Source organism: Pteronotus mesoamericanus, unplaced genomic scaffold (assembly GCF_021234165.1).
Source record: "Pteronotus mesoamericanus isolate MK-2021 breed Mesoamerican mustached bat unplaced genomic scaffold, CSHL_Meso_final scaffold_174, whole genome shotgun sequence".
NCBI lineage: Eukaryota > Metazoa > Chordata > Mammalia > Chiroptera > Mormoopidae > Pteronotus > Pteronotus mesoamericanus.
In genome coordinates, this window is record NW_026555309.1 from 18,243,616 (window position 1) to 18,256,819 (window position 13,204).

The window sequence follows — 13,204 nt, forward strand, 5'->3', positions numbered from 1 at the left end:
ATTGGGATACATAACAGTAGGAAATACACAGTATACACAACAGAGAGAAACCAGACTGGAATAAAAATGAACAGAACCTCAGAGTACTGTACAACTAAAACAAAAAGTCTAACATTTGCATCAATAAAATCACAGAAAGAGAAGAGAAAGAGAGTAGGGCTGAAAAAGTGTTTGAACAAGTAATGGCTGGAGACTTCCCCCAAACTGGCAAGAGACAGAAACGTGCAGATTCAAGAAGCTGAACAAATCTCAAACAGAATAAATCTAAAGAATTCCATACCAAGACACATCATAATTAAATTTCTAAAAAATTAAGACAAAGAAAAGAATCTTGAAAAGAACAAAGGGTAAAACAATTCAGATGACAGTAGGTTTCTCTTAAGAAACCATGGGAATGAGGAGGAAGGGTCACAACATTTAAGTGCTGAAAGAAATGTCAACTAAGAATTCTATAGCCAGTGAAAATATCCTTCAGGAATAAAGAGGAATAAAGACATTCTCAGAGGAGGGAAAAGAGAATTTGTTACACAGATCTATCTTAAAAGAATATAAGGAAGTCTGCTAAACAGAAAGGAAATAACAAAAGAAGAAATTTCGGATGATTAGGAGAAAAAGACCAAGAGCAAACAGGGTAAATGCAATAGATTTCCTTTATTTTCTTTAGTTTTCTCAATTGTTTAAAGGTAAAAGCAAATATCATTACACTGTTTGATATGGATATCAGTATATGAAAAGAAAGTATTTAAGGTAATTATATTATAAAGGAGAGGAATGACAAATTAGATAAAGTTTCCATTCCTCATTTGAACTGATAATGAGGAATACGTCACACACCGTGGGAGTTCACAGAGTAACCCACAACACCGCTGTCCGAGCCACACACAGTGCCAATCCAACTAACAGCAGCTCTGGGTCAACCTGACATTCTTACAGGAGGCCGGCCCTGGGCAGGAGCTGACTTCCAGGTTCTAAACTGCCCGCAGGCAGGTGTAAGGGTCCTCCTCAGATCAGGAACTCTGCTGTCACTAGGCTAAACTTGAACCTGGTCCTTTTAATATCTCTGGGGTTTCAATTTCCTCATCCTTTAAAAACTACTAAGAGTTCAACTCAACAATATCAAAAGGATCTTTTCAATCTGATTCTTTTGAACTTACATAATTATCTATCTTATGTCATAGAAAATAAATCACTATAAAAAAACTTAGCATTTATCGTGGTCTACCAATCAGTGTGGTATAATCTGCACATGTACGCTACAGGCTTGTGTCCACTAAACTTAGTAGTAAGATTGTCCACTGAGAGTTAAAATATGATTTAACTCATAACATATGAATCATGTAAAAACTCCTTTAAGAGACAGAATGGCTTCTAGGAGTTCAGCAAAGTTAGACTGTAATAAGTCTAATGAGACTCTAATGAGACTGAAGATAATTATCCTATATAAAAAAATCTTTGTAAATCAGAAGTTTGTTGTGCTAAATTTTGAATTCAATTCACAATGTATTATAAGCCAAGAGTGCAAACGCAGTCCCCTCCCAATAGGCACAGCCCCTGACCTTGAATCAGTTATAATCCAGGATAATGACAGGGAACTAAGTTATTTTGTTGTAACATGGTAAATGATATGCACAGGGTACTTATGGGAACATGCAAGAACAACCAGCCTAAGCAGAGATGAGGGGAGAGCTTTCTGAAGGAGCACCTTATTTCAACTAGAAACAAAGACAAGGAGTAAGAACGAGCCTGTTGGTGAAAGGGAGTCTTTAAACTGGTGGACGTGGTGGAATGGAAACAGCGTGAGAAAAGGTACAGAGGATTGAAAAAGCATAGTCTGTATAAGAATCTACAAGTCTATTATTTCAGTATTTGTACAGAAAAAAATGGGAGGTAGCAAGGGGTCAGTTATGAAGCCAGACAAGAACACCAAATTGCAACAGAGGGCTGTGGATGGTCAACAATAGTACATTTTTTTTTTTTAAGTAAGACAGTAAATACTTACTCATAAGTACTATACATAAATGACCTAAAATCAGAAGGATTGTTTGTCCTTATCATAAAGAAGGATGCTTGGGCCAAACCCAACTAGAAGCCAGAGAATAACAGAGCTTGTTAATGCTGTCTACACAGATCGCCTTCTGGGCAGAAAGCAGAGAAGAGAAAGGATGAAGACTGGGATTAAGGGGCAAATGGAATAAACGTGGAACAATGATTTAATCACAGGGTGATCTTCAGTGTCATGTAACTTTTCTGGGCTTCAGGCTTCAGGACCCTCATCCACAAAATTAGGGGGTGATCGTAGAACACTTCTTAAATATTTTCCAATTTTTCCAATCCTGAAAACCCTAAGTTAAAAACAACACTTCCTTTTCTTAGAAAGATCAGAAAAGATTATGGGAGAAAGACTAGAAAGAAATACTGGTTAAACTATCCAAAAATCAGTTATCAGATATGTTTGGATTTACTTTCACCATCATATTTTACACAATTTGTCTCACTAGTTTTTTTTCCCTTCCTCTCCTTTCTTGCCTTCTTTTGGGTTGAATAATTTGGATACTTGATACAATAACAATACCAACAGGCCTTTGATTTATGTGCTCAAAATTCCTTTGACATGATGACAATATTTCAAAATAAATGTTTCAATTAATTAATTTTTGAAAGATAGCATTTGCACATAACAAGAAACTCAAAAGGCTCAAAAGCAGCATTGAGCAAGTAGGTTTCGATTCCACTCATGCTTCTCAGCCATAGTTACCTTCTCTGAAGGCCAGTTTCTTGCTTATTTTTGCACACTCCACTATAAGCACTGACATATGCATGTATACATATATGTATGTACAGGTGTGTGTGTTTTGCCAATCACTCCTCTTGATGGACCTTAATTTGTTTCCAACTTGTTGACAGTTATTTATGTTGTTTCCAATCGTTTGCCATTACAATGTTCTATGAATATTTTTACACAAATTTTATTTTACACATGGTTAAATATTTCTGTAGAGTAAGTTTCTACAAGTATAATTACTGGGTCAAAGAATATTTGACATTTTATTTTAAATAGATATTGCTAAATTGCTTTCCATGGAGAGTGAGTACTAGGTTATATTTTCTTAGGAATGATCTTTACACTTAAGAGCCTGTTTCATATCCCTTCAACAAATACTTTTGTTTAAACAGTACATGGGGAAAAACTCACTTTTTCTAAGCACCATGTTTTGAATCATTTTGTCATTTAATAAAGAGAATTCTTTTCCAAATACCAAGTTTTGTTAATGTGAGACACATTTATTATTAGCTTAAAGGTCTGAGCCAATTCTGTCGGAAAAATTAAGACTTGCAAATACTTACCGAAGTATTAAATTATTTCTATTCACACTAAATTTCAAGCAGATTAAAAAAACTTCCTTACACTCTAGATACAAAGTCTATGTGTAGCAGGGATACTGAAACTCTTCATTTAGGTAATCTTATAACCAATATTTACAATATATAATCTTTTCAAAGAGTTCTGGAATCTTGTATTTACACATCTTAAAGTAGAGCAGAAAACCAAAGAAGAAATGCTGGGTCAGAGAATAATACATCCAGAAAAAAGATATGAGAAATAGTAACAGTAGAGGGAAGAGTTCATTTCTGAAATGAGAATGCTTTGGAATTTTGTTTTAGAACAACTTTAGGGGGAAAGGGTTTACAACAACAACAACAACAAACCAGAAAAAAGGGAAAAGAGAATGCTGAACCTAATAAAAGAAGAAAACGAGAACAGAGAACATACAGAAGAATGGAGGGGTGGGTGTGAGTGAGAGGGTGGGTGTGTATGTATCAACCCTTTTTTCCTGGAAGGTTTACACCTTTAGAAATCAGTTAAGGAAATGCACAGTAATCCTAGTTAATGTCAGAAAGCTAAAAGATACAACAGAGAAAATATTCTTCCCTTGGTGGCATAAGCACTGACCTGTAACAGTTGTGTTGCAGTAGCTCTCTGCTCAGGATTCTTCACTAGGCACTTTTTAACAAAATCGGTGAAATCATCAGACCATAGTTCTGGCTTCCTGAATGTTGGTGGTGGATTTGTGGGAATCATAAAAATAGCCTAAAAGAGTGAAATATCCAAATGACAGAGTAAGAATCACAATAGCACACCAAATAAACAAATCTCTTTATCTATCTTTCTATCAGACTCTAAATCTGAAAAACAAATTTAAGCAGTTCTAGGATTTCCAGTAAGATTGAAATTCAGGAAGCAAGTCCATCTGCTACTAATGTAATCATTTCTCATTAAATTTCCTCTATTTGAATCGTAGCTCATTGAGCACATCATTCTTTATTTTATCTATTATTTTTAATCAGTCTCCAAAGAAGATTGCATTTCTAACCCTTTTACAACACTAAGAACATTCTCTAAACAGATATATTCCACCCCAAATCTCACTATTGCATGCCAGATATAGTTCCCATTTCAGTTTTATATAAGTACTGCTGCTCAAAATGGCCAGTAGCACTCCAGTTTGCTTCTGCAATCCAGAATATTTACATATAAATAAAGTTACTACCATTATTTGAAATAATATTGGATAGAGCCAAGATTTTTCTTCTCTTTCTGAATACGAGTCAGGATTCCAAATGTAAAGTTTTAAATCTAATATGCCACTTTGATGTATTACTAATGATTTAACTTAGTATTAATAATTTAGTGCTAATGATATTACATCTAGAAAGTTCACAATTCAAAAGCTCTAAACGTCTCCGCCATCCCTGTCCTCCTAGCTGTCACGTCACCCTTTTCTCAACCAAGAGAATCAATCCCTAATGTTCTTAGCAAATCACAGTATGCAATGAATTAACCTTTCTCCTGGGTATCTAGAAGAGTTCCTGATAAAATACCATCACTAAAACATCATTTTCTTTGAAAGGTTATGAAAGACATGAAAACAGTAAGTTTAAATCAAATGTACCAAGCACTCAATAAATACTATTATCATTTTCATGTCCACATACTATAAGAGACAAGAGACAGACATAGCAATGACAAAAATTTTACAAAGGAAAATGAATTCAGCCTTATTATAATTAACTGTAGTTTAATAGGTAAGTTTATATAATTACACAATCAATACAAGACTGTATCGCGATAAAGAAAAATGGCTTTTTGGCATGTTAATCAGTATGTGCACACGCAGCCTATAATAATGGGTCTTGCAAAGATGTATTCAGGGCTGAAAGACACAGAAACTCCCTTTCTACACTAGAGAATTCTCTGACTTTCCAGAAGAGAGGTGTCTGTCTCTGTTCTATACTCATTTTTTTCCACCTGGCTTTTAAAAGTCTTCTGTCTTCATGTGCAAACAAATTTCATGTACGTGAACTTATGTTCCTTCTCCTTAATACATAAAGAAAATTAAAATGGTAATACTATAAACTACAATAATACTTAGAAACAAAATTTTTACCATTGAAAGTAACCAACCATACCTATATTTAAAATTTCTGCTCATATATGGAGAAAACATTAAAATTGTAGACAAATTATAATATTTTGGGAGATACCAATTTTTATGTATTCCTTTGATATAATAAAGTTGTTCTTCTCTCCACTGCGTTTTTATTAATTGTTCAAATCATTCACAAGTTCTTAGAATCAGAGACTTTGCACAGTAAAGGTATAAGACAGATCATTTGGCTCAATCTTGTCATTTAACAAAAATCAAAAGGCCAGAGGGGCTGTGACAAAGGGTATTTCAGACCTACAAGAGAGCCTTCACTGAAAAAAGTAGCAAAGCGTCCTACAGCATCTATTGATGCGATGTTTCAAGATGCAAAAAGGTGAAGTACAAAGCCAGTTACTAAAGCCAAACAAACGAGTACTAAGAGAATAAAGAGATGATAAATAATTATTCTGTTTTCAATTTACAGGTTTTCCCAGGTCCTCCTCTTATTTCCAAGTGGGGAAGAAAGCATAAGCAAGTTTTATGCCTTAAGAGAGAATACTGAGAAGAAACATCTTAAAGGTTACTACAATCACAGCTGTGACAGTCAATAAAGTTGAAGATTATTCAATCAAGTATGAATAAGAAAAAGACTATTCAGTAGAGAAAACATAGTGTTAGGCACTATATTAGGAATTCAAAGATGCAGCAGGAAATAAAGTCACTACCTAACCTAGCCTGGTAATAAAAGAACAAGCTGTAAAACAATTACAGAATAGTACAGTAATAGAAGAAATGATATAAGGCATGAAGAGGACAGGTCATTTCCCTTAGAAGAAATAGCTTATGGAAAAGTGAGCACATAGTTTAGAGCTGTTGGGAAGAGCACAGAACAAGCCGATCACCCTGTGGGGACCAGGGAATGATAACATTAGAAGGGGAATAGAAAATACGCAGTTTGGCCAGCAAGAAAGTACACAGCTGAACAGGTTTTTTCCCCCTAGTATGTGTGTATGTGTTTGGTTTTGTTTTTGCTGTCAATCAGAGTTTGTCTATGCCCAAGAGGTAGATTTAAAAAAAAACAAAAAACACCACCAAAAGCCCAGACATATCTAAATATGGACTGGAAGAGGGAGTTAAGGTCTAGTGTAGATGTCCCCGGATGAATAATAAAGAGTTCAACCAACACTGTCTCTATAGGAATGAAATGGAAGCAACTGGATAGGAGATACCACAAAGGAAGAACTATGAGTGCATCCTAACAACCTTGTTTGGGAGGGGTGGAAAAAGAAGAGCAAAGATAACTCCAGAATTCAAAAAATAAAAAAAGACACCCTCACTGCAAAAGGCTTTCAGATATTCTAACAAGGCAGTGAAGATTGAATATTCAAGTCTTTTGATTCTAGGGTAAGAGGCAATTTCTTTAACACTGTATGCATCTTCTTTAAAAAAGGGAAACTCCTTTAATGGAAAATAACATTCTTACACACCTTATATCATATTAACAATATTACATCTAAGATAGTCCTTCAAAAGCAGTGAAACCAGTTTTATGAAACAATAAGCATCTATCAAATGACAAGTATAAATCAAGTATTTCCTGTTCAAGTAGTTCCTACTCATAACTACACTCTAATAAAGAAGTAGCAAACTAATAGACCACAGGCCAATAGCGTCAGTGGATATATTTTGTTTGGGCAACATCAAGCTCATATTCCTACAAGGTAAGAATCTCCTGGAATTAGACTGATTTTGCCCAGGATGTATGTTCTCCCTGATGGCCCCCTTAAGTATCTATGTAAGCCCTGCTATTACAAATTTTAAAATAAGATACATATCTCAGACCCACAGCGCTTACAGTCAACTTTGGGGGGTGGGGCACTAACACATATGAAACAAATATCAAACAATGGAGTGCTAGAAAATAAAATTCTTCTGTAAACAACCTAATTTCATATAGCTCCACTGTTGAAGCAGAACCTAATCTGGCCTTAAGAATGGGGATTAAAGGGTTAATGTTGGCTGCTTGAAAAGGCATACAAAACCACCTCCTACTTAAAATTAAAGAATAAAAATAAATCTCAACTCTCATTTCTGCAAAACAGTTCAAAGCACCTACATAAGCCCCTATTTAGACTGACCTCAAACTGCAGGTAAATGATACTAGATTGTCTAGATAAATGTAGTTCATCTGCAGTTCTGTTACAAATTGATGGATAACAACTCAGTGATTTATGTCCTTGAAGCTAATGCTCTCCTTTGAACTTTGAGACAATGAGTTGCAGCCTTATCTTCAGATAATCTTAACATATAAGGCTCACCTCAGCAGTAGCTATTACACACCCAAGGATAAAAAGCTTAACTCTAACTCTTATTTACCCAGTACTGTCATAAAGTGATCCTAAAATGCTCACATCCTATTCTCAAACAAGCACTAAACTGCATCCAGTTCAAACAAGTAAGTGTTAATACATGAGCTAAAAGTGTAGACTTTTAAAGTCTCCGGGAAAACCACTATACCTTTTATTTCCATTTCTTTGTTAGATAATCAATAACAAACTGACAGGTTTTGTCACAGTCTTAACTTTGTTCAACTAGTTTAACCTAACCAGGAATCAGAAAAGATCCTCCAGAGAACCTCCGGGTTTTTGTAGGAGCTGATTAGGTAACAAGCCTCTGCTGTAGAAAGTTTTGGCAATCAGTGGTTAGCCTTGGACTAACAATTCACTCCCTTCCTTGCCACCAACCCAATGGCATGAACACACATAACAGCCATATAATTTATCTTATCTCTAACACCATTTTGATTGAAGAATGTTAGTACAATAAATGATATGATTATCCTTGCGTTTGTTTTACACAATGAGTTGCTCAACTACATATTGAACCTCTGATTAAGTTTTAAAAAGAACTTCCCTGATCACAAGTAGTCTTAAGAAGCCAAGAAATTTAAGTGCCTCAAAACAAGTAATTATCTTCATGCCTGGAATTTCATGCCTTAGACTCCAGGAGCACCCAGAAGATGTGGAAAGAGCTGAAAGCTGGGAAACTTCAATGCCTAAACTTTACAATCTCAGTGGAGTGAGTCAACACAGATGTCTGAAGCTAAGGTAGCTGGATTTGGGAATATACAGAAGCAGTGAATATGCCGGAATAACAAAGAAACCTGTGCCACTATTCAAGAACCTCAGGTATATGAGCAAAAGATTATCTGCCTAAAAAATAAATGAGATAAAGGATGAGAAAGCACTTTAAAATACTGTAAAGAAACAAACAAAATTAGCTGTTTCCTGAGAGCAAACTAATAGGTAGCAAGCTTTACTAAGTCAAATAAAAATTTATAATTTCTGAAAAAAATGCACAGTAGTAATATTTTTAAAAAACTACCACAGATAACAGCAAACAGTACAATGGAATGAATGCAACACTGGACGCAGGTCAGAATAATAGGCTCAAGTTCCCAATCACCCTCTGATTGTGCAGCCTCAGTTTTTTCACATAAGTGAGGAAGTTGGACTTGATATTTTTCAGGTTCCTTTTTGGGTCTAAAAGACTCTAGCACTATAATTTCCTAGCAATCTACTTGTCAAGCTCGACAAGTATTATATGGTTAGTTAGAGAGGAGACGGATGTGGAGAGGAGGGAAGGGTGCTAAAAGCCCTACCAATCGCTTCCCCGCCTTTTGGCTAAGATCAAGTGTAAAAGGCCTACTAGATCTCAATATAAAAATACAAATCTAAATTTGTATCGCCACTCCCTTGAAAGAGAGTTTTTGGAGAGAATACTAAAATCTAGAGTGAACCCTACTTTTAGACTGAGTTTCCACATATAAGCACAGGGTTAAAGTATCGCAAGCATGACCTTACAATTCATTCCAGCTCCAGTTACAGGACTTTCAGCAATCATTAATCTGGCCAATAAAGGCCAATGTGTCTGCCTATGAACCAAATTAAGGGAAGGGGTGCAGCTGGTGCTCGGGCAGAACAAAGTGAAGAAGAGAACCGGCTCTAAAGGTTTGAGCCAGCTCTGGATGGCACTGGGTACAATACAATAGTGTACCATTATGAGTAGCAATCTAACCTATTTTAATTCTATGCCCTATTTACACATTTGAAAAATGGGAATAATAATAGTACCTACCTCACAGGGCTGTTCTGAACTTTAATGGGTTAACACATGTAAAATACTTAGTGAAAATCAGAAAATAAAATAACTACAGAATTGTTACTTCCCATGAACACGACACATTAGAATTACTTGATAAACATAAAAAATACTGTGACTGGCCCTGGCCTGGTAGACCAGTTGGTTGGAGCATTGTCCTGTACACCAAAAGGTTGTGGGTTCAAGGCCTAGTCAGGACACACCTAGGTTGCAGGTTTGATCCCCAATTGGGGAGTGAACAGGAGGCAACCTATTGATGCTCCTCTCTCACATTTGTGTGTCTGACTCTCACATTCTCTCTCTCTCTCTCCCTGCCCCCTTCTCTCTCCCTCTCCCTTCCAATCTCTCTAAAATCAATAAACATATCCTTGGTTCAGGATTGAAAAAAAATTATTATAAAAGCCAGTATATATTCAATTTTTAAAAATTATATTTTTTAACTGAACAAAGGCTTCATTTAAAAACATTGCTTAGGTTGTTGCCTATCCCAGTCTGCCCCTACAGCCACCTCTCACACAAGCACAATTTAAACCCCAGTGCCTCTGATTGCACCCAGTTAAATCTTAACCGTCTTTCAAAGCTGAAATTTAATGTCCCTTTATGACAATTCAAAAATATTCATAAAACAGGAAGAAATCAGCAGTGAACATAAGCCAACACTTAAGGAACTTCATCATTCCATTCTCTCTCAGATATCCCCAATTAGAATTCCTGTGTCTGAGCCATTCAACTAACTTTTCTGAGCACATAAAATGTATCCATACCTGCAAAAGAATTTCTTCAAGAAACTTAGACTCTAATGGGATATGCCAGTATGTACCAAATCATTTCAATAAAATAGTGTGAATGCTAAAACAAAAGTGAACAATGGGCATTATGGCTTAGGTCAAAATGATGTCTAACGAGAAATTAGACTTGAGCTTAGTCCTAAAGAATAATTGAGTTAAGGAGGCACAGAAAATAGAGCAGCACACTGAAAGGTGTGAGGTCTGAAATACCACGCATACTATAAGGGAAACTTACTTGCTTCAGGTGTGAGGCAGGGAAATTACAAGGTAAGACTGGAGCATCTTACTGGCCCTTAAAGAAAGGAACCAGTCAAAGATTAATCATGTCATGTCAAAAGAAGTTTAGAGCCTGCAGAACTTAACTCCAGCCATAGAAGACTGTGATTCAATTGATCTGAGGTAAGGATCAGGCACAGTAGTTATTTAAATCCTCACCCAAGGATGTGTTTATTGATTTTAGAGAGAAATAAGCACCTTGACCAGGGATTGAACCCACAACCTAGGTATGTGCCCTGACCAGGAATCAAACCTGCAACCTTTTGGTGCATAGGACAACACTCCAACCAACTGAACCACCTGGCCAGGGCAGGCACAGTATTTTTTTATGTCTCCCAAGTAATTCTAATGTGCAGCAGACATTGGAAAACACTGTTCTAGAACTTAAAAGGCAAGTATTACCATTCCATATACCTCAACTTAAGCATCTTCCACATTTTAACTTGTATTCGGCCTAGTTATAAACTCATTTTAAATGCCATAGATAACATGGGAACTACTTGAAAATACAGAGAGTTTCTATCAAGTTTGTATCCCCCATAGCATTAAGCAGAGTTATTTGTGCAATAGTAAAATCTAAACCTATATTGAGAGTGTTGACATAAAGACTTCCAGTTATAGATGGTGACAGCAACATACTGATTAACCTCAATTCCATTACAAAAATACTACTAAAGGTCAGTAAAAAAATTTTTTAAAGGCTTCAACTCCAAACAGAGGAGAACAGTGGCATACATGGGACAGTGATAAAATTTTGAAAACAGAAAAGCAGATGGATCATAACTGGCTTGAAAGATCTGAGAAATCAGTGAGAAGCAATCAATTCCCACCAGGGAGGGAGGGATGGAGGGGAGGGGAGGGGAGGGGAGGGGAGAAGGAAGGAAGGAAGGAAGGAAGGAAGGAAGGAAGGAAGGAAGGAAGGAAGGAAGGAAGGAAGGAAGGAAGGAAGGAAGGGAGGGACGGAGGGAGGGACGGAGGGAGGGAGGGAAATTGGAAGCACCAGATACATCTAAAGATAGCGGACATCTATAGCAATGAGCACACCTGGCACCCAGACCTTAGTTTGTAAAATGCCATTCCCCACTAAAAGAAACATGTGCTCTTGTAGAAACAACTTATTTCAGGGCTGCGAAAAAGATATTACAAGGTAAGCCTGGGGCATCCTGTTGGACTATGTAGTCACTCAATTAACAGAATCATGTCAAAAGGACACAAGAATAGACAAACTTAGGATAATTTACCATCAAAATAATAATGACTATAATGGATCATAACATACTGAATAAAATTAAAACTGTGTTGTATAAGCCACTAAGTTTGTGATAATTTGTTATAGCAGAAATAGGAAATTAATACAGATAGATAGTTGGAGGAGGGGAAGGAGAGAAACAGTGAAGGAGAGGAGAGAGGGAGGAAAAAAGGGAATGTGATAACCAACATCATTTAATTCCTATTTGTGTGAAAGTTAAATATCTACTTTAAAGTAATAAATTGGAATTCTGGTTTGCATACCAGTGAATGTGTTTAATTTAAGTCCATCCTGTGAAACAGTTTCATATTTACTGTGCTAATGACAAATGCTATTCCCTGTAATCTTCTCTGAGTAGCCAACTGACCTTCCACAACATACTATATCACTGATAACCAAAATCTCCCCATAGGCCAAAGAAGAGTTCCCTGCTAACAACAAAGCAAATTAGGCCATATATCCCCAGAATAATGTAATGAGAAAGAAGATTTACTAGGAGTTGTGAGTAAATATCAATATTATTTTCAAATATTAAATAAGCTTAGAGATAAGAACTTCTAATGCATAATTTTAAAATAATACTGGGCATTTTAAACATGGTTCTTCTTCAATAAAGGAGTATTCTATGGCTACTATGTAAATCATAAAATTTTGTCTTGGCTATTTAAGTAAAATATCTTACCTGAAATACAGTACAGTGTACACTTTACTCTGCATTGGCTATAATAATAAGTACTATGTAACAAAAATGTACACATTATAAAAACAAAATAAAATGTAAGACTATTATGTATAATGAATATTGGAAAACAATAAAAGTTTAAAGAAAACAGGAAGATTTAACACAAAAACATGAGTAAAACAAACTGAACAATAAAGCTGATTAATTGGCTTATATATTCAAGAAACTTAAGAGAAGGTAAAATGTTAGAAAGAGCTGATACATGTTAGCCAAATTAAACATATGCATTATCAAAATAATTTAAGAAGCATGATGAAATCTAGAGGCTAGAAGAAAAATTTCAAATTACTGTAGAAATAAATGAACAAGTATCAGAGCTGTGAAAAGTAGAAGGAAGAATACTCCGACCCAAAATAACTATCTAGAATGTACTAAAATGTTTCAATAGATAAGCAAACTATGATTACAAAATGGAAAAGAAAAAGAAAATTCTGAAGAAAAGATTCATGAAGTATCACTTCCTATAATTTGACCTAAGATTTGAGAAATAAGTTTAATTCTAGTCATTAGCAGCTTTCATTTATCTGGTAAAAGAGCTTCTAAGACATGTTCACACAAATAT

At 35.6% G+C, this 13,204-nt stretch overlaps 1 protein-coding gene across 1 annotated transcript in view; it reads right to left on the minus strand.

The window, feature by feature from the left end:
• STK3 (serine/threonine kinase 3) overlaps positions 1–13,204 on the minus strand; it is a 243,918-nt gene that overhangs the window by 108,250 nt on the left and 122,464 nt on the right. Inside the window, exon 7 of the mRNA XM_054590312.1 lies at positions 3,953–4,090. Within this exon, the coding sequence (XP_054446287.1) occupies positions 3,953–4,090 (138 nt within the window). The remainder of the gene's footprint in view (positions 1–3,952; positions 4,091–13,204) is intronic.